General features: G+C 45.4%; 1 protein-coding gene across 1 annotated transcript in view; it reads right to left on the minus strand.

The window, feature by feature from the left end:
- Positions 1-27,418, minus strand: part of NKAIN4 (sodium/potassium transporting ATPase interacting 4) — a 48,588-nt gene that overhangs the window by 16,583 nt on the left and 4,587 nt on the right. The window contains exons 3-5 of the mRNA XM_085241698.1: positions 9,775-9,912; positions 9,190-9,270; positions 1,077-1,274 (exon numbers count right to left, since the gene is read on the minus strand). Of these exons, the coding sequence (XP_085097824.1) occupies positions 1,077-1,274; positions 9,190-9,270; positions 9,775-9,912 (417 nt within the window). The remainder of the gene's footprint in view (positions 1-1,076; positions 1,275-9,189; positions 9,271-9,774; positions 9,913-27,418) is intronic.

The raw sequence follows: 27,418 nt of genomic DNA on the forward strand, positions 1-27,418 counted from the left end.
ATCCTCCCTGAAGGAAAACTCACAGAATATTAACGGCCGGCATAGAAGCCAGGGAGCCCATCCAACTCAGGAAACAGGAACTTCTCTCTCTGCCTGGTTTGTGTGACATAGCCAGAACAGAGTCCGAGTCTCGCCCGCGCCCTGCAGTTCACCGGGTCACATGGATTATCCCAGCTAATAGGAAATACAGAATGAAGACAGTGGAAATTTCTACCAAAAATGTGCAGAGAAGTACTTGGAACTCCAGAAGTTTGGAGTTTCTCTGAATTTGCAGCCCTTTGTCATTTCATCAAGGCAAGTTACTCCTTTTTAAGCCAAAACTGAAATGCACGTATTTCATCTGTCCATGTCAGTTTGTACTGAAAGCCACAAAGTAACAAACCAAAGCAGATTAGAAAGTTGTGGGTTGCTAACACCACTGCAGCTACAAAAAGCAAGAGCACCCATGAAATTAGGCAGACAGCAGAACTTCTCCTTCAGCTAATTTTACAGACAAATGAGAAGCAATTAATTAACAGTGAACATTAAGGACACTGAATTACTGCAGAGTATTTAAAGACTGTGGAAAACTCAGATGAGGAAAGAGTCAATAGAAATATTTAACGCACATCTTAAGTGTCAGCAGAAATAAAACATGCTGCTTTCTGTGGCTCCTTAAAGTCTATTTCACTTTCTGGCAGTGAGGATTTTCTCCCTGTTGCTTCTTTACAATAAACACACATTTTTGCTCCCCCACCCATCATTAAGTCACACAGAACAGAAGAAATCCTTCTTCAGAAGAGTCTCTGTCCATATTAAAACACAAATTTCCCCACTCCAGCAGGAATACAGAATGATTTGTTATTGGACGGTTGTGCGTGATGCATAACTCTGTTAGATTTCTGCTATTGGTTTCCAAATCTTTATAGCAATATTATTCACAAGAGAGAAGAACATTTACAGAAGCTTTTGCAATCAGATGATGTAAAAAAAAAAAAAAAAAATCAGTGGAAAGTATACACCACTCATGCACCTGGAAACAAACCAGCATCTCCTCAATAACCACCGCCCTGTGGCACTCTCAGCACTGAACTCACCGCAATCAGGATCTGGAAGGAGCTGTGCATGACCTCAATGTACCGATACTCCAGGGCACAGCCTATCACAGAGATATAGGAGTGGCTGTCCAGTCCTGCGATGCCAGACATTGAAGCCTCCTTCCTTACACAGCCAGGACCGTTTTCACTCCACCACGACTGGTGCCGGGAGATGTTAAACGTCAAGAGCTCACTGTCCTGAAAAGTTGCAAAGATATCTCCATTTACTCTGAGAGTATCTGACATGCTGTATTAAAATCAATGGAAACTTCAAGTTTTTGACATCCCCGCTCTCAAGAAATGCTATCACAGATCAAAATACATCGGCCTTATATTCATTATTAAAAGCATCCTGTTAAAAACAAAAAACAAAAAAACATGTGCTATGGGTATGCTCTTCTGAGCACTGGAAGCAACTCAGAGAAGGAAATTAACTTCATACCACCAGAGTGATTTTCAAAACCCAACAGATCTTCCTGTGCTCCTAGGTTTTAATCCATCCAGCAAGTTCCCCTACCGTTTCAAACTGTCCAATTTCCTTCCACACTCTTAACATACGGCGTATCTGCCTCTCCAGTTGACCTTATGCACTGCCAGCCTCAGGTCAAATTACCCAGCTGAGTTGACCTCACAGTGATGATTGCAGCTTCTTACAAACACTTTTCCAGGAATTCCTTACCAACTCTACTTCAGCAGGCTTTTTTGTTTTGCTCTTATCTTTGCTAATTTGATAACCAATGCGATCGTGAGTAGTGCAGGAGCTGTAAGTGCAAGCAGCTGCTCATTTAAAAGCGACAACACACTTGAGAAAATAATGATACCGATTGTTATGCCCAAGAGTTCTTTGGGATTTTGAGCTTATAGGACGCAGCAAAGTCCTCTTCCAGATGGAAAAACACAAACTGAGAACTAGAAGAAAGGCACAGGAAAGATCAAGCACATCACTGCAGAGATGAGCACAAAGTACCTGGGTGCCCAGCATCAGTTCAGTGAAGGATCAACAATGCCTTTTGGCCACAGTACAGAACAAGGAACTGGAAGTTTTATTCTGAAGGATAGATTGCAACACAGGTCAGGCAGAGAATCCATGCATCTCTACTGTGTAGAAATAAATATTGGATATATTCCCCTAAGGTGAAATGTTCAACACCTACCCACATACTACCTAGCATTTTCATACTAGAGTCCTACATGCTGCCTGCAGGAAAGAGGTAGCTCCCAAAACCGCAGCAATCCAAGCCTGGAATATTCACACTTCCTAACATGAGAAACCTAGTGGAGCAGCTCCACAGCCTTGGTTCCCCATAGGGTCCAGGGGGAACAACAGACAGAGCAGCTCATTCACACTCTTGTCTGAATCACACTCAGGAGGGACGGCTCATCTCCACTGCCAATAGAGGGAGCTCAGCCAGGTAGGCCTGCAGATACGTTTTCTCGTGTCTGCATTCATAGCCAGGGGCAAACCAGAGTTATAATTGCAGAAAATCAGAGTGGCAGCCAGACTTGTGAATAGAAGCCAACCGCCCCACTACACACATCGTGTAGAAACCCTCCACTGCAACACAGACACTCAAAAACAGTTTGCAGAGCTGTTATTAAAATATGCTGCAGGAAGCACATGTTAAGAAATGTGGACAATTAAGTGAAAAGACAGCTGCCAAGTTCCTGACATAATCACTACAACAGATGGGATGTGTTTTACAGTAGATGGAGGAGGGCACGGAGATGAAGTATGGCACCAGTGCAAAAGCAGTCTGAATAGCAAAGGAAAGACAATAGAGAAGATTTAACAGTTGGGAATGTAAAGAGAGCCGTCTGCATTTTAAAGGCTGAGAGGAATAATGAGATTGGCAGCTCCAGGATAACACACACAGTGCAAGGTGCTGTGCTATCTACATTTCAAGAGACAATTTCCTCTTATATCTTCTCACAGTTTTGGCAGAAACGTCTTCAGCCTTCTCCCTCAGCTGGGCATTGCTCTTCAGTGCTCCACAGAGATCCCATCTATCAACTAAATCACAGCTTTTCTGCAAAGCTTGCTCTCTCTCCCAGCTTTGCATGTTCTGAGATACATGGATTTTCCCACCGATCAGCCCATCCCATGCTATTCTCTACACCTTTCAGAAGAATTCTTGAGTGTTTGGAAAAAATAAGGAACATGCTTTTCTTCTTGATTCTTCATATCATCAGTGCTTATAGTTTTTTTTTTGTTTGTTTTCTTCCTGGCTTAACTCTGTTGCAGAAGCAAAGAGCTTGTTTGTGAATTGAGCATGAAAAAGCAGAACAAGTGCTAGGCTGCAGACACACAGGTGGAAGAACAGTAAGTCCTAAAAGCCTAAAAAGCAAGCAGTCACTGTTTTTCACTTACAGTTACACTTCAGCTCTGTCCAAAACTTATCATACTCCACTTAAGAGCAGATTGGAAAAAAAGAGCACATTTGAATTCTGAAAGTACAACTTGCATGCATGAGCCATCCTTCTCACAAATATAACACAAATACTGATTGCACATCAGAGTTGTGCATGCCCTCAGGTTCGCAGTGCAGACACCTTTCTGAACATGCATCTGTCTGCAGCACTGCAGGGCACAAGGGCAGTGCAAATGAAAGGAGCTCAACAAGCAAAGCAGTGCTGTTCTTTGCTTGTGTCCCTGGACGGATCTCCTTGGAGGATACCTGCATGAATGAGGCATAATAAAAGAGCATTTAAGGAAATCAGTTAATTGACCTTCTGTTGTTCGGTGCTTGCTGGGAGATGAGGAAAACAACCCTAGGATGTCTCCTGTGGATTGCCAGCTTCATTTGCGAGGAGATGGTTGAAGAGAAATGAAACTATCAAATAAGTTACACTAAAACCATGAGAAAAAGATCAATCACAAGAAAATTTAGGAAACAGCTGTTTCCCCAAACCTGTCTGTAAAGCATCTGAAGTCTAAACATACTGAAATATTCTTAAAAACAGCATGCAGCTTGAAAGATACTAATGAGTCCCAGAAGGGAGCAAGCCCTGCTGTAGGGAGAGAGCAAGCCGTGTAACCACACTCCCCCTGGTTCCTCGACAGGATGCTATTTGAAGGGCTATCGCTTCCTCTTTAACCTTCAGCCTCCAGTGAAACACAAGCAAGGAGCGATACCAGCTCCTTCCCAGGAGTGTGTTGAAGGCCAGCCAAAAATCACATTTCTCTCTCAACTGCTGTAGCACCTGGTTGTTATCCATTTGCCATCGGTGTGAGAAGGAAGACGACAGCACTAAAACTGTCGTGCCTGCCTTTTAGCAAGTCTGTTTTCTGCTCCCAGCTTCACCCCACTGTTTCCCGTGGGGAAACTCACACCTAGCTCTGACACTCAGGGAAGACAGCTGTGTTTTGTAAGCTTACTTCTCAAATGTTCTTTTTCTGAAAGCTTTTTTAAAAAGCAATTTTTAAAGGACTAATAAGAGATGGCTTTACATCTAGTTAACAGCCTTCCGAATTCCCTCCCCACTATTTTCTTAATTACCAGACAAGGTAGCATTAAAATGGCTCAGGAAACAAGGTGAACCCATATGAGAGCTCCCAGAATTTGACAGCAGAATCGTTTTACATCTTTTAAGTTGGAAGTATTTTTTATCAGATGGGGAAAAGTAATGTTTACCTACAGAAGATCACGTGTACTGAATAGCCTAATCACCCTGAGACAACAGAAGTGCTTCCATTGGTTCTCAGCAGGCTTGGTGACGATGGCACAGCACCTGGAGGGCAAAGCTCAGGCTTCCAGTTTCTAAACTGAGGTGGAGTTGAGGGGCAATTGTAGATATGCATACATTTATCCATCCTCCTCTCAGGATTTATTCAGGTACAAAGTCATCCCAGAGATGCCATCCAGATTCTCTGGAATGAAAATACCTTCCTCCTGCCCGCCCCTCCCCCTTTGCCCCATCATCTGGCTCATAAGGGTTTCCTTTTTCTTCTTGTTTCAAGAGCAATTTAGACCACCATGTTTCTGAATTCAGATAAAAACATTATGTAGACTTGAGAGAATATAAAGGAGGGAAGGGGAAGAAAAAAACAAAACAAAGAAAACCTCTTTACAAAATGAATAATTCCAGGGGGAAGAGACAAAGGGATCAGTTGAAACACACAATAGCAATTCCTCAAGCCTCTCTGAGCACTTCTGAAGTTCGTGATGAAGAGTCAATCAGCACTGTAGCTGGACAGACCAATGCTCATATGTCTTACCAGCATGACTTTAATTATTAATTCGAAGAGACAACTCATACCAGGGTATTGCAGCAGAATGTGCTTTGCAGCAAGTAGGCAGTGTAGCATGTTATTTCGGACACAGCCTACATATTAAGAAGATAGCTTCCAATGGCTAGGTAGATAAAAAAAAAAAGAGAGAGATTAAAAGGAACAAACCAGAGGAAGAGGAACAGCAGTCTGAAGGGAGGGCTATCCGGGAGTCCCACCGAGCACAGTGATACAGGGCAGCATTACTGAACTTCTAGAGACAAAATTTCCCCCACACGCTACAAGTGTGCTCAGAACTCTGAGCAGAAGCAGAGCTGCCAAGAGCCTCTCAGAGGTGGATCACCATCTCAGTGCTGGTGCTGAGAAGCAGCTTTTCAAATCCAGATTGCTGCGTCTCCTGCCTGCTCGCTGGCAAGGCACTTCCAGTAAAGCAGACATGTGCTGATACGCTTAGAGGCCTTCCCAGCAACAAAGGAAGTGTTTTCTTAGACACCTGTGCAGACTCATTTGTGTCTGTCCACCTAATGGTGTTTTCCTGTGCCATACTTTACACTCCTTTATTGCTACTGTGAAAAGATGGCAAGATAAAAAATAACAGGATAGAAAAATAGAATTCAGGCCAGTTTAGCTCTTCCAGGAAATAGAAAGTAGATTCACAGAGCAGGAATGAACATTTTCATTTTAGATTAAAAAAAAAAAACAAAACAAAAAAACCCAAACCTTAAAGGTAGTTATAACTAACGGTTAGGGGGTAGCAACAATCAGCAAGTTACTATAACTGAGCAGAGGCAGCTGCAACAGCCATCCTCAGGGCTTCTGTGGCCAGCAGAGAGCAAGCTGGAAGAACCTGGAGGATAAAGCACTCTGGGAAATGTTGGGAAATAAGGGAGTAAATAAATAGAGGGTGGGAAGTAACAGACAACTCGAAGGAGGAAAGGCGCAGGGCAGGAACAATTGGTTGAGAAAGGAAGGTGAACAGCAATCCCCTGAAGTGCTTTTCAGCAGCCACCCACCTACCAGCCCATATACTATGGGTAACACTGCTTTATAACTGAGTCTCTCAACCCTTACTCTGACTCTGTGGGCTGAAATAGACTTCATCTCACAGAACTCACAGCTGTGGTGACCTTGGTTTCTGTTTATTCATTCAGCCAGGCACCCACGCAAGCTGTGGTACCCACCACAACCCTGTCTCACATGGCATAACCCTGTCTGCAGCCTGTACTCCCTCAGCACAATGATTGTGGGTTTAGTCATGAAAGCAAACAATTTTCTTGCTATGAGTGCATATGACCATCTGTAACACTATAGTGCAATGGAAAATACAGCAATAATAGTGGGGTGGAAAAGTCCCAGGATGCAGCATGCAAGAATAAGCCCAAGTGCAGCAACCACTGGCACAGAAACAAAGGAAAAACTGCTTGAAAGGCCTCAGATATACCACATTTTTTAGCAAGATATCCTCACCTCCACTGCCAACCCTTAAATGAGGTCTAAGGAGGAGTGGATACTGGCTCCACCCCTTCCAGTCATTCAAATGCACTGCGTGCAACTGAACTCCCCTGGGTTAGCCCTGCCTTCCCACCAGGTGCTCCATCACTGCTTCAAGCCGTGACTTAGCATTTCCACTTCACCATCATAGCTATTTCCTCAGTTCTCCAGGCACATCCTAAACCTGTTACAGAAGAACCACTTGAGTCCTCTCTCCCCTTTGTCAGCCCATCTGAGTTATCACCTGTTTCAGTTGCGCTGGGCTGCCATTACCAGCCACCAAGTTAACAAACCCCACCCTTTCTATCTCACTGCCCTTCCTGCATTCTGTCATTATAAACTAGCCAGCTGCTGATAGATCTCCCTGGCTACCCTTGTCAGGAAAGCAGAGGGGCCAGGCAGGAAGGCTTCCCTCCCACAGGCTCCTCAGGAATCAGAGGAAACAGCACCTGAAGACCTTGCTCAGTTATCAGCTCCTTAAAACCTTGTACACAGACCAAGCAATTGTGAAATGCCCGTCTGAAATACTCTCTGACATACCTGTGCTTAGTTTAGTAGTTAACAAGTTACTCTTTACCCGACTGGAGGCCTTCTTCTAATACTTAGAATCTACCTGCTTACTGCAGGATGACTTACAAAGAAAAGGAAAGAAGACATCATGAGTATTTCTGACAAGAAAATGAAACAACTTTTAAAATGAAACAACTCAGGAGGAATAGAGAAAAGGCTGTAAAGCATTTTACCACAAACAGCATTTAGCTTTGCTTTTATTTTCCCCAACGTTGGCACTAAGCCAGCAACGTGAAGCTTTTATTGCAGCCACAGAGAGAAGCCCACTCCATCAGTAACAACAGATACAGTAGCCCAGATCTATCAGAAGTTCCCAGTCATGATGATCATCCCACAGGCCACATAAAGGTTCACTCTCTGCAGTGGAAAAAACAGAGTTTTTTTCATGCTGTCTGAATTGCAGAACAGCAGCCTCACCTCACCTGGTGTAGGGCAGGTTGGGATTAGTAAACACAAACAATCAGCTGGCTGGAAGCAAACACTGCTGTCAGGAAAGCTCCCAGAGCAGTTTTTCTAAGCCAGTGTTTTCTCTCTTAAGGGAGCTTTAAAGCAGTTAGATAAGTTTTTTTTTTTTTTAATTGGCCACAGCCAAGATGAAGATCATCTCAGGCTGAGCTTCCAGCTCATGAGTAATCACTGTTTTGGGCAAGAGCTCTCTCAAGTTTCTATGGATAATTGTGAGGGGAAATGGAGATTAACGGAGGAATTAAGAAGTTACATGTTCTTATCTGCAAAGGATTTATGCTGTCACTCACAACTTACTGTAGGTCTGTTAAAAAAAATAGAAATGAAATGCTGTTCCAATTATGACTGCAACTTAGATACATGACCTGGGAATTCAGGCCAGATGTAGAGTGCTCTGAAGTGAACCCATAGCCCATAATCACCCTTAGTCCGCTAAGCTGCAGCAACACTTTGCATTCATTGCTCACAGCCCAGGCTTAGCTTAGGGCTCGCCTCCCATTTTTATTATTTCTGACTCACCCCTCGTTAAGCAGAAGCAACACTGAGCTCATTTCATCTTTAAAGAGCTACTTTTGAAGAGAGAGTAACTCGCAACTCCCCTGGACAGAGGCCACTGTAACTAAGAAGGAAGAATTAAGACAGAGAAGCCACACCACTGAGGCAGTATTCAGAGATGCACCATCCTTCCCTGTGCCTTTATTTGTTCCCAGAAGGTGTAACACCAGATCCCTTGCCCAGTGCATCCACCACAGCTACCCATCCCTGCTGTTGAGGGACATCAGGTCTTCAGCAGGAGGTAAAAGATATCAAGAGATACCAGAGAAGTTCCAGCAAAGTTCTCAGCTCAAGCGAGCCCAGACTGAGCCCCCCCAGACCTCTCCTCAAGAAAGTGAGGGCTCTCACTGCTCCCCAGTGTCTTCCTCTCCCCATCACACACCTTCCTTCCCAGGTGCTATCAGATCACAAGGGGATCAGCTATAATCCAGTTAGCTCACAGCCTTCCTCAGCCACCTCTACATCACAGCTGGGAATTAGTCCTCAAATGCCATCTCTTCTCAGGATAGCTCTGCTGACAGGCTTGCCCTTACCTCTAAAAAGCAGAGACACTTTATCCCATATGCCAACAGGGCTTATTCCAGCTGCTACTTGCACTAACCAGCAAAGGGCTCCCGGTGAACTTTTAACCCCTCATTCTTGCCATACAATAAGCATTAATCCTCCACCACAAGTAAAGCAACCCTCTCAGTATTAGGGAAAGCAAGGTTAGTTCCCAGGTAGTCCCCTCCCCCTTATCTCTCTACTAAGCTCTGTTCTCTTTGCAGCAAAGCCTGGGCTTGCACTCACAGAGCTCACACTCACCTTTGAGAGCCCTCCTACTTCTAAGTAAAAACAGATGATGAAAATATTCCAGGTGACCCAAACTGCAGTCCAGATGGCATACTAAAAAAGAACAGGAGAGAGAGAGAGAAGCAATAAACATGAGGAAGTCACCGGAATCAGCTTTTATATATTTATATATATATATACATATATATATTCCAGCTGGGGGCAGTTAAATGCACTGAGTCAGCACCATCATCTTTTTCTCTTCCTCTGTTTCTCATATGCAAAAGGTCCTCTACCTAATTAGAGGCACAGGTGCAGAGCGTTGGAGGAGGTGGAAGAGCTCCTGCCACGTTTGTCCAACATCTATTTCTCCCTCTTTGTTTCATGTTGTCTTTGTATTATGTGTACAAGTAATAATCATCTGAAATCTTCCAAGTTTGGAGCAGGTACAGCAGAAACGCGGAACACTGAACAAAGTGTTCTTTAGCACAGCCAGGCACCTCCTGCTAAAACTGTTTGCAGTGCTCATGCCTGATTTCCCAAGGGCTTTACGTGGTTCCTCATCACTTGCTGTGTCCCACCAGAGGAAAGGCTCAGAACAAAGCAGATATTACTTACCACCACTATGTAGCGAGGTCTGTACTGAATGGTGCCAAACAGGCCAAGGATAACAATGATGATGTGGAGGAAGTTGGCGAGGATGGGGGCCCACTGGTATCCCAGGAAATCGAACACTTGCCTCTCTAATGCAGCAAGCTGGAAGGGAGAAGAAAAAAGAGAGTTACAGCTTCAGGACTCACAATGTTCATTCTCAAGGTTTTTCCATGCTCCCTGAGCAAATCACTGCAGCAGCTGAAGTCGTTATTCCCATCCCAAAGCAATTTACTGCCTATGAACCAAGTCAGTAGCACAGAACATGTATCTACATCCCCCTTCTTCTTCACACCCCTCCCTTTCCCTCTTGTGGCTGAGCTAATGTGGACCATGAGCTCCAGTTCCTAAGTGGGGGCATGTCCTCTATTCTGTGCACTTTGCAGGGAAGGCAGCCCTGGCAGTGAGACAGTAACACCTTAAATGGCTGCAACAGGACTTTCAAGAACTCATTTATCAGAGCTTTCAGCATCACTCCATCATTCCTGACACCTCTCAGATTTCTGCTCTGCAGCACACATCCATCAAGGTGAGAGGGAGGAGAAAATTCTCTCCTCTGCCTTCCCCCAGCAGAAAATCCTGCCATCCAGCAATGAAATTCTGCAAACAAATTGGCTTTCCAGGAGGACACACTGTGTTCCTTTCCAGTGCTAATAACCTGGTTCAAGGCTAGTACTATGTTCTATGTTCCATTAGCACTGAGGCGCTGGGGTTGATTTTCAAGCTTATTTGCATTGGGATGTGCTTTTCATCTGTAACATACTGTTTGTGTATCAGGCAAGCAACCACTCATCTGGTTCTGAACCACTGTGTTATGCATGCAGCTGTAAGAGCAAAACCAGCATCCAGTTGCATGCTAGCCTTAATTTCCCCACCACCTTTAAATGTTACGTCTACAGGTGAAACAGCGAGTGGAGGGGGCAAAAGGGTTCCTGAGACTTTTTCCAGCAGATTTCAAAGAGCACCTTTTCTTGCAAGATTTCCAAGTGTTTAATTATCAGAGTAGCATGTTGCAATTACATTATGACTTTTCATGTTTATTTTCACCTAAATAAATCATTACAATTTACCACTGATAGTCAATTTAACTACTAATTAGGCATTAAGAGCTGGATGATCCTTGTCTGCTATATGTAATCAGCTATGAAATGTGACATCTTTTCCTGGTTTGGCTTTAAAATGGCAACCAGCCAGGAGCCGAACACTTGGACTTCTGTAAAGACTTCCGGACATGAGTGGTTGCAGGTCCCCATCCCACTGCATGATGAAGGAAACCACATCTATCAGATGGGCATCTCCTTCTCAAATCGGCAGGGAAATCACTGTCACATCCCTTTTGGGCTAGAAAGATATCGCAATTCTCAACATTCTCTTGGAAGTTCAAAAAAAATCTTTGTTTCAAAGAAATCCATATTGGCCCTGGGTAAAGGAGATCAATCAGTAAGCAGCTTTCCTCATTGGCATTTCTTCACTAGCAAAGGGGTAAGGAGAGACCAGGAGGGAACAGTGACAATCTCAAAATCAGTCTCATCTGCAAATGAATTAGCTTTCCCTTTGAAGCAGTTCTGATCAATTTGAAGTAGCAGGAAGATGCCTTGAGATGTGCATCATGGCTGTGTGCAGCCTCTGGGCCAGCACAGGGCAAGGACAGCTCGTGTCACTGCTGTGCCTGGTCTCCCCGAGGAGGGAGATTTTCTGTATCTCATCAGAAACAGCAGTAAGAGGTTAAAAGCTTAATCTTTTAGGAGGGGATTAGGGCACATACCTTAATGATATTTGGAAATTTTGAATCCTGACTGGCTGGCAGTGGGTCACTTGACTGTGACCACTTCATCCAATCAGGCATTTAATTGGCTTTGTGTGTCCCATTAGTGTGAGAGCATGTGTTGCACAGAGGTGGCATGGCTGCTTGTCACTGAGCCAAGGGACTTTGTGTTCTGCACAGATAATGCCCTGCCTTCAGGCCCCCAAAGGGGATAAAGATGGATTCTGTATACATTAGCACTCAAGAATCAGGGCATCCGTGTCTAGAAACATGTTTTCTTCTCACAAATGAATTTTTCCCCATTAGGCTTTGTAAAAGGGGAAAACTTGCCCTTTGGCATCTTGATGTTTCCTGGCTTGTTTTGATCTCGGAGACCATTGGGTTTTGAACAGAGTGGTACCCAACCATCTTGAAGATGGTGATTCCCACCACTACAGAGTGAGAAGAGTTCTTTCAGGAATTGCAAGCTAAACCACCTTTGAATAACTCATGGAGAGGCCACTTGCCCTTGGTCATCCTACACTTTTCCCAACGATCTTGGACATTAGCTTCAGATCATATTTTCTTCCTACAATTGCCCTGATCTCCAAGTTGTTTCTGTCCTGATTTATGTTCCTTTGCTCCTTTTCCTGCATTTTAGAATGTTTTTGTGTCCCTGAGAGCTGCAGACATGATTCAGCTGTGCCTGCCTGCAGTTCAGCTAAGGGGAGCAGGAGCAGTCGGTATGATTCTAGATGATGTGAGTACTCAGACAAGGTGTCTCCTCATTTATATGAACAGAAGCAATGTTATGTAGGATGGGCATTGATGGCAAACTCAAATGTTGCTGATGAAACTCTAGCACTGTATTATGGACATGCAGGTGGTTAGGCTGTGCTGCAATCCAGCTGCTAGAAATGCAAAGTTACACTGAGCTGGTTCCTATCCCCGTAGGAATCCAGGATAATTAAGAAAACATTTGTTATAAATGAATAGATAAACAACCGTTTCACTCATTACACTCCAGTTCTGTGTGCAAAGCATACCCATTAAATGCCACTGAGATTTGCAGGTACACAGGGCTGATGTTTCACTAAGCTGGCCTGGATCTGGGCTCGGTAACAGCACAGCAGAGGTAAGGAATGCATTTGGAACCTTCCTGCCTGGTGCTTGCAGTTTGGCAGCAATGGCAGGGCCAGCTCTGCCCCTGCCCACGTATGCCAACAGACCTGCACTCTCACACTGAGCCTCTTTGCAGTCCGTCTTGGTGAGTGAGGGAAATGCCATATCTTTGCTGTAGCATTCTTTACAATGGATGATTCATGCTATTCTATTGAGAAACCCTATTATAGTCGAGAGATATTGGTTGTAAAGAGAAATTTCACAGATTGTGGCACAGGTTTCTACCCATTCAAAAATGACAGGACCTTTCCATCAGGGAGAATAATTTTTTCTTCTTTATGACTATTCTTATTAAAAATAGTGTTTCTTCTGCTCTTTCTGCTTCTCTAGACCATAGAACACTTTTACCCTTCACTCCTTAAGTTAAATGATTTGTTGCTGTACTAAAATCTGAATGGTTGTGGCAGGCTTCCTTCTGAAATAAACCCCATTTCTGCTGATTCGAGTGAAACTGGAACAGCAAATGAGCATCAGAAGCGCTCGTTAGCCAGGCAAACAAAATGAGCTAAAGCTCTCTGCTGGGCTGCTCTTCACTGTTACAGCTGGGAAAGAGAAGAATGGAGAGAAGTTTATAGCTCACACACTGCAAAAGGCTCTGTGAACCAGCTAGAAGGGATGTGCTCATGGTCTTCTCAAAATGTGGCACAGCTTCTCAGTGAACCCCCCCTGGTTTGGGATGGGTCTGGCAGGGCAGTGTCACCGGTGGATGCTGATGCCAGCAGGAAACTCTGAGCTATTCAGTATGGGCTGGAGGTGGCTTGTTTAAATTCTCATGATCTTTTGGATCTCAATAATCAAATCTTCATCTTCTGTTACTCCTGTCACATTGGCTAGCTGGGGAGCCCAGCCAGATCCCCCTGTGCCTGCACACTGCTGAGGGGGAAGGATGCAGACAAACAACTCACAGCTACCTGTGCCCAGCTGATCTCCATGTGTGCACCTACAGCCTCGGACACGGGCAAAATGTGTGACATAAGCCCTGTATTTACTTTCCCACCTGCCTGAACTGCAAGAGCCCCCAAGTTGCTCCCGTGGGTCCCACCATACCCTGCTACATTCAGGCTGTCTGGCTCAGTCCCCATCTGTTGACTCAGCTTTTGACTTCCTGCCAACTAGCTTTGCTTTTTAAGGAGATGCTCGTTGTTTGTCTGCTGTGCAAACACTATCAGGGCGGCCAAGACTTTCACTGAAAAAGGTCATGGGCCTTTTCCTGAGGAAAAAATGTCATTGATTTCCTGCGGTATTTTGGTTGATGGCTTGAGTTCAGGGCAAAGTCACAGCACTACTATCCCTGTGAGACATCATATACAGATGAATGTTTGAGTGCAGCTAGCTGAAACAGCAGGAAGAAATTAAGAAAGCCTCAGATGTCTCATTTTAAAATCTATCTATTTAGGTTTTGAACACAAGTTTCTTTTTTTTTTTTTTTTTTTTTGGATTCTCCCAAAACAGCTTAAGTTTGGCTACATACTTGTCTGGCTTCATGGGTAGAAAAATTATTGAGTTAAACGGTAAGCTTGCTTTTACCACAGTGACTGCATTTCTAAATAAATATTAATGGTCTTAATAGCTGTTTAATTAAGTTTGTCTGAAAAAGAGCAATTCACTGTGCTGCTGCTTCACATCCCCCTAACTGATGGGCTTGTTTGCTGGTTGCCGTGTCCTTGCCTCTTCTAAAGTCAGCATCTCACGTGCTAATGCACGCTGCATTCATGAAACCTCATTTTTCTTCAGTAAGTGTTGTCAAGGAAACCTTCCTTGGGGCCTTGTGATCCACAGCTCCCTTCCCAGCATCCCCTTCCTGAATCACAGAGGTCAAGAGACTAATTGCACAGGAGGTCTCTGGTTGTCACTTTGTCTCTCAGATGCGTTTGGTCCTTCTGGCCACTGGATACAATAAGCCCCATTCTCAGCTCAGCTTGGTGTGTTCCTTCCCCAAGAGCTGTTTAAACCCTTCTATTCACACAGACCTCAGGGAGGCCTCCACTAGCAGACCTTATACCCTTGAATCATCTGTGTTCCAGGAACAAACTGGTCACTCCTAGGGCTGGGGACGCAAACGCTTCCAAAGACAAGGCTGCTGGAGGAGCTCGCACTGCAGGTGGATGCCCAAGCAGCTCTCAGACTGCTCCATGCCATAGCTGAGGATCAGGTCCTGCACAGAGCCTGGGCAGGCTTAGCCCCTCAGCATGGGTCAGCACAACCTCCTGTCAGCATCCTGCTGCTGCACAGTGCAGATTTGCATCCTCACCTCCCATGCCCTGGCACATAACTGCTCTGGATTCTCCCATTCTGCGAGCTGGCACCAATGTTCTCAGGAGTGTCACTGTTCTGACCTTGATTGCTGTGCTTTCTGTCTCTGATGCCTTTCACAAACATCCTGGCTGCAAAGATACGTAATTATTCAGTCCCACATGCCTGAATGCTGCTTAGCATTCCAGGAAGGGCACAATCCTCAATAAACACAAGGGATGAGACTGGCACTGAGGTATTCTTGGCTTGTGCTTAGAATCCAGCTTTGGAATGACTGGGGCTTCCTATTACCCCACAGTTCATGGTGCCCTACGAAAGGGCACATCCCAGGTGCAGCACAGCACAGGGTTGTGAATAGGGCAGCTGGGGGTACAGGTGAATGGCTCTTGCACTCAACACTCAGAGGAGAAAAGAGGATATTCAGCACTGACTTTCTGAATGATGTTCAGAATACAGCTCCCAGGAAGAAGACTGCTTCCTAGGAAGAATTTTTCTCAGTGAAATTATTGCCCTGTATTACCCAAATGCTCCTAAATTGGTGTCCTGCTTCAGGCCCGTTCGGTTTTGCGGGACCACATCTCCCCGCAGGGCTCAGCCTGATGCCAGAGGTACAGGCAGGTGCTGCACAGCAGGATCAGAAACTTGAGCTGTTCTACTCCCTTCTCTCCTGCTTGTGCCTCCTGATAGCATCTGAGTCCTGCACACTGCTGTGATTGCTGATTGCCGAGATCAGCAGCCAGGCTAAATTAATAAGCAGGTACTTTTGTGATCCAGGCAAAAAAACCACTCTGACAAGAATGAGGAACTTGTTCTATCAGTAACCTACATCAACATTCAAACCTAAGTTTCCTAAACATAATTAAATTAATCAGTTGTACCCACGATGGCCCTGCCCCCAGGTTTTCTCCTCCCTCAGTGTCACAGCTCTGCTTTGGCTCTGCAGCCTTGCAATGGAAAGAGGGGACACAGGAACAACAGGAAGATGACTGTACGCAACAGACACAAAGATAATGAGTTTCTTCAACAAGTGCCTGATATTTTCCTCAGTGAAATGCCCTGTATGGCACAGCCTCAGCCCAGGCTCTGGCTTTCCCTTCCCGCTGGAGGACTTGCAGCCCTCTCCCAGCCACTTCCTACCAACAGCGTTGGGCTTGCAGAGAGCCTCAGTGGGGGGGAACCTTCTCCTACCAGTAGCACAAATTTTACTCTTGAGCCAAGTATATTGAAGATGTGCCATTAACTCACCAGCCATCTCCCTCGGGAGATCCTCTAGCATTTATGAAGCCATCTAAACACTCGAAAGGCTGTGAGGCAGAGCAGCGCAGGAGATCAGCAGGAATTTAATTTTGTAATAGATTTATTTCCTACCAACCAGGCATTATACTACGTGATTACTTCTGCTCTGCCAGTTGGGGTTTGTTCTCATGGCAGAGATGCAGGGAAAAAACGAAAATTCTTGGAGTTGTTGGCTATAGGATCTGACCCTATAACCCCTATCTTAAGCATGGTCTGCTCAGCTAAAATAGCTAGGTAGCACTTTGTTCTTGCATCTTGCTGCTGGAAGAAAAGAGCAAGCACATCAGGGGTTGGATCAGGATTCACAGTGCTCATAGCTCACGAAATAGCAGCTGGACAGTTTACACAGAATCATTGCTATCCTTGTTAACTTTTACACATTTATTGGAAACTGTAATTTTATTTTCCATCTGGTTAACCCATAGTTGAATTGTCAGATATTCTACCGATAGTTTCCCAAAGGAGGAAGAAACTCTTACTTCAGGCTCAAAAAATCCAAGCTCAGTTCTTCTGTCATGTGCACGCAAGAGGGAGGCTGACTGTGACACAGAGAGCATCTCCCACCTTGAGCTCCATGGAACAAAAAGTTCACGTCCTGTGAACCCTGCATGTCTCACTCCCAGCTGGCACCTGCAGCATGTTCTCCTCACAGAGACCTACCAGCGTCCTGGGAGTAAGAAAAGCATCTCTTTGGGACCTCCTGGAGCTGTTTTTCTCACCCAGGGAGCTGCTTTCTGTGGCTCCTCACTGCAAACAGCAGTGGGAGCTGGAGCAGCTGAGCCCCTTAATTAGGTCATGGCTGGATCACGGGTACAGCACTTGCGCTGCCCAGAGCCTCTATAGGAAAATCACATCCCAGCAACAGGGGCAAAGTTTGGAAGGGAATGGATGTCAGAGCAGGAATAATTCTTCAGAACTTTGTCCACAGGAAAGTGCAGGGCCCTGTTTCAGTCTGTGCTCAACAGCTGGCTCCCTCCCTCCCTGACACTGGAGATAAGTGGTAGCGTTGCTTTAATTTCCTCTTGCTCCTGCTGCAATGCCAGATTGCTTGGATATTCATAAACAGAAGGGGTTTAATGAAAATTATAATTAGAGCCCTGTGGTGCTCTCGCAGGTCGCCTTTACACTGGGCTGCCTATTTACATTACAAATCAGGCTGGTGTCACTGCAGACTCTGCTGCAGGAGAAGAGGATTCATTAAAAGGAAAGTACAGGGCTTGCGAGAAACACGGGAGAAAGAAAATGATATTGTTATTGTTAATAATCTAGGAAATCGGGAGCTGCCACGGTCTCGCTGCAACTTTGCTCTGAGAAGAAAAGCCCATTTGTAATCATCCTGCAGCAGGCGGGGAGATGGCACGGCCACCCAGCAACTTCCACCAGTAATTACAGTACAAACGGACCCTTTTCATAGAGCATCTGTTTCTCGTGGAAAGCAAAGTGGCAATGAAGATTTTATCTCCCTCACCGGGATGCAGAGAAGCCCTCTTAGCACTCCAGCCTAGCTGTGAAGTTGTAGGCATAGGGGAAGACAACATGTGAAGCCAAAAGGCATGGATTCTCCATGATGTTACAGCTTTCTCGTTCCACTTGCCAGCAGCTACATATGGTGCTTTTTGCCCTGCTGTAAGAGCATGAGCAGCAGCTCCTCGAGACAGGCAGAAGCCCTCATCCTGGTAAGCACTGGAGCTAACATGAGGCACAGCGTGCAGTCTGGTGCTGGAGATCCCTATAAGATCTGGGCCCAACTCAGAGGGCACAATGCAGAGGCTGTGTATGGGCACTCAGCCTGGCTCCCACCCCAGCCAGCACAAACCAATGTGTTCCTAAATACATCTCCTGAGTTTGGCTTACCTCCATCAAAGTGGTCAGACAGATGTGTTAACCTTCTTTTCCCACCTATACAGTGAAATTAGAAATAATACCCTCATTTTGCACAGAGGATAGTTGGAGATTTAGGTTGTATTTGTAAAATTCTTCTTTAATATTTCATATTAATGCATCGGCAGGAACGGTACCATCATTGTAACAGAGCTTTTATTGGATGCCTGCATCCCCATAGTGATTACCAGAAGTGGTATTTTAGGTTGGGAACCTTTCTGCACCCCATCTCCTTCCCCTCCACTGTCACGATTCCACTCCTGAATCCCCCAGGGTTCAGCCCAGTCACAGGGTGATGCACCCTGAGCAGATCCCAGCAATGCCCAGCAAAGGATGCTGAGTCAGTTTGCTGCCAGACTCCCCACTGCTGCTCGCCCCTGTTATTAATCTCACCCTGCCCTCTGCGGTTGGAGGACATCACTTCGGTCTCATAAACAGCTGGGAAGTCAGAACAGAGCAGATGAGCTAATAGTGCAGAAGTATTTGGTTAATATATCAAAACTGACTCAGGAGACCTTCCCTTCTGCACGTCATGGCAATATGCAGAAAGTTTTCAGGCAAATTAGAAGCTGGAGTATTTTAGGAGTCTGGCCACAACCCGGCCAAGTGATTTGCTTGCATTTCATGCACGCTATCGTCAGTGTAAAATCACTCATACTGCAACAGCTGAGCTGTAATCATCACTAGTAACAAACTGTTGTTCGTGCTCTGCCAAAAAACCACCCTAACGTGAAAATGTGCTTATCCTGCTTAAAAAAGGTCCACGAGTGAAATTCCCCATGTAAAACTGTGTTTGAAAAAGTTGCCATTTTTGCAGCTGAAAAATAAATATTGGTGAAGAAACCCTGACTGCTGTCCCCCACAGAATGCACTAACAAACTTCCAGGCCTGCCATCAAAGCACCAGGTGGTAAAAAGAAAGAATATTTTGGAAATGAAAGTGTTTAACAGCCCAGCTTCTGGTTTCAGTAAAATGCTTTTGACAGGAAGGGTTTTAAGTCGAAACAAGCAGGAGAACAACTATTCTGTTGCAGAGACCGCCCAAAGCTTTTGGGGTATCTCAAGACTTTTCCAATAACCACAGTTCCCACAAACAACCTCCCTGCTACAGAGTGGCAGGAAAACGAATCAATCACTATTGGCTTTCATCGTCCCATTGCTTCACCGGGTGAAAATCAATCCTGCTTATAACTGATTCATTACTTTTGTGACTGCAGGTAACAGGTGCAGCTCCAATGGCCTCCTAGGACTGCAAAGTGCAGCTCTTGGGTCTCCTCCCCAGCTGTGACCTCAGCAGACATCCAGCTCTCTTTTTCTTAAGTCAAGAAAAAGCAAAGAACAAAGACACATAGACAGCTTCAATAGATGAACCAAGTGAGGACGATGTGCAGTGGAGATGGTGAAGTTTTGGCACATCTGGTTGAAGTGATGCTGAAGTGCAGCTTTTCTCTATGGTGGTTTGACAGAGCAGCTCAGGGAGCACAGTCTGCTCTGAGTGGCTGAGAAAGGGTAAGAGCACTTCTCTGCTACTGGATCACTGCTGGAAATAAGCACTACAGGGCAGAGAGGGTTGGGTTTAAAGCACAAGAATGAGCCAAGTGGAAGTCAGGGAGCTCACAGTGTTCTGCCCTCCTATCTGTGCCGTACTGGAGAGGGGTTTGATAACACGAAGGATTCTTATCAAAGATTTACTGGCAATAAAGTATTGTGCTAAAAAAAAAAAAAAATCCCCAGGATTTAACAAGTCCTTTCATGTGTATTAATGGCATCAAATGTATTACCTTCTGTGCAGTGTTCCTTTTGTTTTTTGCATTTCGGCCCAAGCAGATGATGAAACGAGACCCATGACATTCACTTTGATGGAGGCGAGCTGCAGGCTTTCCAACAGTGTAAATAAGGATTCAGTGCCTTTTAAAAAGCATTATTTTAAAAGCAAAGCCCTTTTGAGTGAGGGCTCAAATGGGGTTATTTTCCACATGACCAAACGTCAAAAGGAAAGCAGCAGCCCTATCCATACTCTTATCACCCTTCCTGAGTCACCCACTGGATAGATTTGTCACAAGGTGAAATAAGAGCAAGTCCTCGATTTATTATCATTTTCTACTTGTCCTCCCTAATGCAGCTCCTGCCAGGATGAGTTTGCTGTGGGAAAGTGGAATGAAACCAGGCCTTTCAGTGCAGCTAAATAGGGCTGGGGGAGGGTTTCCTTAGGAGGGGGATCTTCCTCATTATGAGTGGAAAATGTGCAACGCAGAGTTTTCATCAGATGCTGCCCAGCCTTCCAATTAGGACGGCTGAGACAAACAGCTCCGTTATTACATGCGACTGTTTATACAGTGTCACTCAGCCATTGTTTATTTCACGAGCATAATTTATCTCTTCTGTTGTGCTACCCAATTTGTTTGGACTTCCAGCCCAGTTTCATCGCACACATCCTTTGGCCTCCCACCAGCCCACTCCCCAATTAAGTTTCTGAGCGCGTTGCACAGCGGTCCCCCCTCCCTTCCTCCCCTTCCCCCCCTTGTTTCCAGGCTGATGTCTGCATCCCCTTCTCACTGCAATGCTCCCCGGGGCTCCTACCCCAACCCCGCTGGCTGCCCGTTCCTCAATGCCTCATGGTTTATTCAACAGTCAAGCTGCATTTCTTTTCCCTCTCTCTTTTTTTTTTCTCTCTCCTTTTCTTTCTTCCCCCTCCCTTTTTTTTTTTTCTCTCTTCTCCGCTCTTTTTTTCCCCTCTCCTTTTAAATCAGAGGCCAGTCAATAGGTCTCACTTCGGCAGCTTGGTTCTTTTGCAACAAACCTCAAAACCAACAAGCCAGCTGTATCTCAGCAATGCAGTCTGGTGACTTTGCAGGGGCTGAGCCCTGACCCATGGGGCGGCAGCTCAGAGGCAGAGCACTCGTGAGCACTTGTCTCCAAAGGGGACAAAGATGTGCCCTCTATTAACATCTACTACAAAAGCTTCATCCAAGCTTGGCCTTGCCTTCCTGCTCCCAGTAGCACTCCCTTTGGGGTGCGAGATGATTTCTCAGACCTGGAACACTCCCATCCTTGGGCTGCCTTTGCTCCAAACTTTCCAATCAGTTTTCTCACTCTTCTTGCTTGCAGCACTGCCTTCAAGGATTAGCTAAAATAGAAAAGTGCTAATCCACGTTATGGAAATTCAAATCCTTGTTGCTACGTTAAGTTGTTTCAAGGAAGTTTAATCTGGCAAGACTTGGAGGTGAAATCCACTGTTTAAAGTGGTAACAGAGTCCATGCATCGCCTCTTCTATTAGTGTGAAAGCACTATAGATGCAAGAAGCAGCATTATACTCCCTGGCATAGCAACTTTAGGCTACCACGATCTCTGATGTGCGCCAGCAAAATCCCATTGAGCGCTCAGCTCCGGGTTACAGCTGAATGAAGGATTTGCTGCTGCATTCCCATTCCCACTTTGTTTGCCAGCATTGGTTTTCCAGGATTTCTGCTAGAGATGTGCATAGTGCGCTGCCACCTAACAGTGGGACTCCATCTAAACGCCTGTTGTTTGTAGGTTAGTTTCCAAAATTTCAGCGATGAACTTCATGTGCCCACGGGAGCCACCACGAGACAAAAACTTGGCAACTGTGAAACCTGGGTTACGTCTTGAGTGAAGAAAGCATCCTTTCGGTAAGCAATCTGCAGAGGAGTTTACTGGCTCTCCGCCTCCCATCACTATGAGCTGCTTCAGAAATTCATCATACTTTAAATGATTCACTCAAGTAGCCATTCAGCCCCAGTTCATAGATTGCAGAGCCTTTATTACACAGCTATATATTTAGCACTGAAATGATTCTCAGCAGTTGTAACAGCCCTGTCATCTAAGGAATAAAACAAAGAGCCATTATTCATCAAAAAGGAGACACAGTCTTTATTGTCTGAAGCCACGGTAGAGTTTTTATATCTCCCTATCTGTTCTTTCAGGCTGTCACACAACTCAGTTTTAAGCTGTTTCAGTGGCAGCCCTGGAAGCTCAAACCCTCCTATAACATCTCATAGCTGACCTCCCAGTTCACATTGGTTTAGACTGACATCAGCATTGATCCTGAGCACATTAGATACGGCCAATGGCCTAAGAGCAACAAAACCAACCTTTCTAGAAAAGCTTGAAGTAGATGGCAGTCTGGCTGAGTAAGGAATTAAAGGTAGATGAGTTTATTTAAAATCATGTTTACAAGCAGTAATAGAGGAGTGTGTGTTTTGTGCACTGATTACATCCAGAAGATCTGCGTCCAGGCTCTGTCTGATGGCAGAGATTGGTGTGGCCGTAGGACCCCAGAGGTGTGTGTGCCAGCTGTTCTGGTGTGGACCCTGTTACCTGCCAGCCCTCCTGGGCCATGTCCTGCTGCCCTTGGTGGGTGCATGTCCAGCATGGGGCTGGAGGAACCAGCCTGGTTCTCTGGATCTGGACAACATGAGACATACCCAGCATCCCTGCCTAGCACCTACTTGACTTCCTCAGTGCCTTTGGGAAAAGCAGCCAGATTTGGAGCCAGAAGACTTCTTTCAACATGCACGTCCATGAAATGCAAATGAAGAAGCACCTCTCACAGAACCAACCACCATCGCTTTCTCCTCAGGCTTCTGAGAGCATTTGAGAATCTGTTGGCATCAGCATGAATGCAGAGGAAAGAGGACACAGGAAAGATACATCTGAGGAGTGCAGTGCACAGGCTCCCAGCAAAGCAGCTGTTTGCACAGCGAGGCAGACCCAACTTTCCTTCCTTTGAATGTTTCCTCTCTGAATAATGAGATGGGAAATTTGAAGACCCAGAATCTTAAAAAAGTGGCACACATTAAAGAAAGAATTGCCCTTTCCCAGCTTTGTAATTTGCTTTAAGACTGACAATCACATCTCCAAAGCCCCATGCTCCTTTTTCTCCATACGCTCAGGAAGTGCAGAGCTCCCGTTACACTTCTCCCAGCACCCCGCCGAACAGCCAGCAGTCTCCTAGGCTAATTAGCCACACTGTATTCTGCACATATTTTGCATTTCTGAGTAATTAGGATAATCAGATTTCTCCCTTAATTCTGTACGTATACACCATAAGCAGGTGTATTGCCTTTCCCACAATGATATCACAAGAAGCGCGTTGTCTGCTGGAGGTGTAAATGCCAGCCGCCTGTCAGAGCCCATTTTCATCTCACACATGGAAATCTGCTGCTAACGGATTACGAGGAGCCATGGGAAATTAGGAACTTGATTTGGGTGAGTAGCCAGTAGCTCAGATATTTGTGCAAGCTATCTCAATGCACAGAGCCTTCATATCTGGCCAGAGATTTGGCCATTCTCTTCACAGCCCTCCAGGGAAGTGCTGTGAGTGTGGCACTGGGGTCACTTGGCCCAGAACCTCAAAGATGTTCAGGGTTCTGCAAAGTGTAATAGCCCTCGTCCTTGTCCTTGAGCATTTGGCCTTGGGGCTTTCACAGATATGGGACTATTTCCCTCTTAACAGAGCATCAAGGGTACAGAATCTTTGAAGAGGGCTGAGGATGCTCCCACACCCCATAGCATGGAGCTAAGTGCTCCTGAGCACCTGAGCTGCAGCAGGAATACTGACAGACCTTGCTACACAGCCTCCACAGAAAGACCACCTATCTGAAGAACTTCACATATGAGAAACGTTTGCTTGTAGAGCTTAGAGTGCAACCCAATATACACTCAACACAAAGAAGCGGAACGATGCTCTTGTTGTAGCACTACTGTAAGAATAATGTCCAAACCTCACAAGTATGAAAAAAACTGATTATGACCAGGGTTTAGATCCTTCCTGATCTCCAAGTTAACCTTCCTGGTACCAAGATTAAGCATTGGTTACTACAGAGATAGTTTTCAGGGAGTGACAAACTGTTAATTGTGGTAAGGCTGCTTATCCATGGTGGCTGAACACAGCATACAGAGCAATCCATGCAAGGTTACACTCAGTATTTTGTAAGTTCTGCATGGGTAATAAAATACCCCATTCCCTTCTTTAGTGTCCTCCATCTCACCTTCCCCATTCAGCTGGAACGGTGCTTACAGATGAACTATCTCCAGAGAACAGCACTTGGAAAACAGTGCAGCACCAGGCACTTTAATGAGTCCAAGGCTGTTGTCAGGGTCACCACGGACAGGGGAGAGGTTCCTGTTTCCCAAAAAAGTCTCACAGGAGACATCTTCCCAGGCTTCATATATTTGCCATCATAGTGTATTCATTCGAGCACCAGGATTCATTTTTTATTAAGTATATATATCTCTGGAGAACTTTACCCAAACTTTCCTCAGTAATATCCAGTTCTTGTTCTCTCTTGACTTTGGTCAGGTTGCCCAGTGCTCAGTAAAGAAGAAGAGCATGTGACTGCTCTCTTGCTTCATTCTAACCCACCTCCCTTAGGTCAGCAGCATCCCATGTTGTTCAGGGGTGGCACAACAGCATCCCTTCTCTACAGATCTTGATGTGTTCTCATCTCCTCTGAGATGCACAAGACATGGAGACTGGATCCCACGCAAATTCAGCTCTCCCATCCCATTGCTGTGCTGCTGTGACAGGGTGGCAGCTTGTGCTCCTGTGCTTCTGGGGCGGACATCTGTGTGCTTGATGCGTCGGCACAGAGAAAATAGATTGGTGATCCTGGATCTCTAGAGTTTTGAACATCAGTTGAAAGAACCAGAGAAGGAAAAATAGGGAAGAAAGCAGGTGTTTTGCTGGCCTGGGAGAGTTTAGAGAGCAGGTGGGAAGCTGCCTGCTAGGCTGGCCAGTCGCTGAGAGGTGGCAAAGAAAGTTGGCACAGCAACTCCTGATGTCTGCCTTCTTCGAGCAGGTGACGAAGGCAAGCTGTTGTCTCGATTCCCACAGTATATTTTCATTAAGCTGTGGCAGATGGCAGTGGAGGTCACCGCTTCCACACCATCATCCTTTCAGCTGAAAGGTGTCAGGGAATCTGACACCTCAATTACTAAAGCAAGACTCATCCAAACAGCATCCAGGATGAAGGACGAAAGGGAATTAGAAAAGCTGCTCTCCTAATTTCCATGAATCCTCACCTTTGAGAGAAAATCTGGGACGAGAACTTCCCTGATAAACAACATATTTCTGCCTAACATCCCGACACAGAAGCAGCTGCGCTGAGAACCAGCCACAGACACCAGAAAAATGGCAATTAAGTCCTTGTGGAAATGAAAGCAAAAAGCACCCCTTGGAAAAGGCCATTGATGCTAATGAGCTACAGCAAAGTCAAGGGAGGATCAATTGATCTTACCCCAGCAGAGAACTGCTGCTCACTTCCCTCTAGCCTGTGAAACGTGCAACGTGAAGTAAAACAAAGCTGCCATGCTTTGCTTCACAAGGGTTTTCAGAAGTCAGCCAACCCACAGAGACACAAGTGCAACATCACCGCTGACTTCTCTGTGTTCAACGTGAAATGCGGTTCTGATACGGCGGTGAAAAGCAGGATCCTTGCTGAGACACCAATCTTTCTCATCCCAACTGTTAATACCCACCTTCCTTTTACTACTTTACCATTATTATTTTCCTAATTGTTACTACTATTAATCCTTGCTTTTGTAATCCGTACAGTCATCCATGGCAAAGAAGATGAAGTGAGAGTCTGACCTCATCAGAGCTCAAGGAACAAAAGTAGAACTTATTTGTTCTTATTTTGGGATCTCAAAATCATAATACGGTTTTGGAATGGTTATGAAATATCTCAGATTGGCAGCTCTGCATGGTGTTACTCATTGAGTTTCCTTCAACAACAAAAACACCAAAAAGCATCGGCCTACAAGGAGATAACAAATAAGTTTAGCAGGACTGAGCAACACCAAAGCCTGTGCTTTCTTTGTGAGCAGTTTTCCCTTAGTATTTAGGAACGACATCAAAATTCCCAACTCAAAGACATTAGAGATATTTGGAAGATGAAAACATCCAGGACATAAAATTAAAAAAAAAAAAAAAGCCACCAAAACGCAAATTTCTTTGTACTGAAACTTTTCAACTTTTTGACAGAAGCTTGAAAACACTTCTAAAAAGTTCAAAATATTTGGGGTTTGGCACAATAAAGCCACCGTCATTTCCAGCAAACATTGCTGAATGCCAGAAAATTTTCATTTTGGGGCCAGAATTGTCCTTTTTTTTCCCTCTCATGCTTTAGAGATGGAGAATGGAAAAACAATGCACTTTTGAGATAAAAAATGTTTCCACTTCGTTGAAAAGTCTCTTTCAACCAAAACTCACTACAGACACAACCTGCGCAGTCAGGTCCGCTCATGACATCTACTCCAGCCAACACAAAGGGAACACCACAAGCATAAGGACATTAAATCAGAAATAATCTTTTTAAAATGGAAAGGTTTGATTGTACTGACCTTAAACTCAATGCTTTGTTAATGGGAGAAGGGAAAGCTACAGCTGGGGCACTTAGGGCTTGCTAGATCATACGCATTTTCTCAAATGCTGGAAAAGCAATGGGCTATTCCAGGGTTTTCCTGGAGGAAAAGCGATCACAATCTGGCCTTTGTTATCCAGCTTATTCTCCAAGAGTTCCTACTTGAGGGCCCCTGGAGCAGATTCTTGGAAGAGCTCCATTTTGCACCCCAGCCAGAAGGCTCCGAGTTTCCGTATATTATTAGCACACAATGGAGCAACGTCAGCCGCGCTGGGAAGGGCCCCTGGCAGCCACAATGCTCCCAGTCCCAACCCCACACCGGGCAGGGGAGAGGGGCTCCCTTCTGGGGAAAATCCACCTCCTTCTCCTCCTGCACGGCCCTGGTGTTCAGGGACAGAAAAGGCAGGAGGCAAAGCAGCAGAGTGCAGTCAGGCAAAGGCACGGCGTCAGCCAAAACCCAGGCCGAGGGCTCCGGGAAGAGTTGACCTCAGCACCAGCCTGCCCTCAGCTGCTTTTTGGCTTGGGCTTTCCCAAATGACATTCCTGGTCTGAAAGTGCTAGATGGGTTTGGTCGGAGGGCACAAGGAAACTTGATTCCTGTGAGTCACTTGCAATCTCTGCCACCACCACTATGGGAAACATGGACGTGGGCTGCTGCCAGTGCACAATCTGCATTGAAACACGCTGTGTGTCTCCAGGCCCCTCTTCCTTGGTGCTGCTCGGAGCTTTTGGCCTCAGACCACTGCTGCATTACAGACTCCAGCTGCTCAAGGAAAGAGAGAGAAAAAAAAAAAAAAACGAAAAAAAAAAACTCCACATCCAAAAATTCAACATTTTGTAAGAAAAGCCCCACAACTCCAAAACTAAAAAT

This window comes from Meleagris gallopavo, chromosome 22 (genome assembly GCF_905368555.1).
Source record: "Meleagris gallopavo chromosome 22, MGAL_WU_HG_1.1, whole genome shotgun sequence".
NCBI classification, from domain to species: Eukaryota; Metazoa; Chordata; class Aves; order Galliformes; family Phasianidae; genus Meleagris; species Meleagris gallopavo.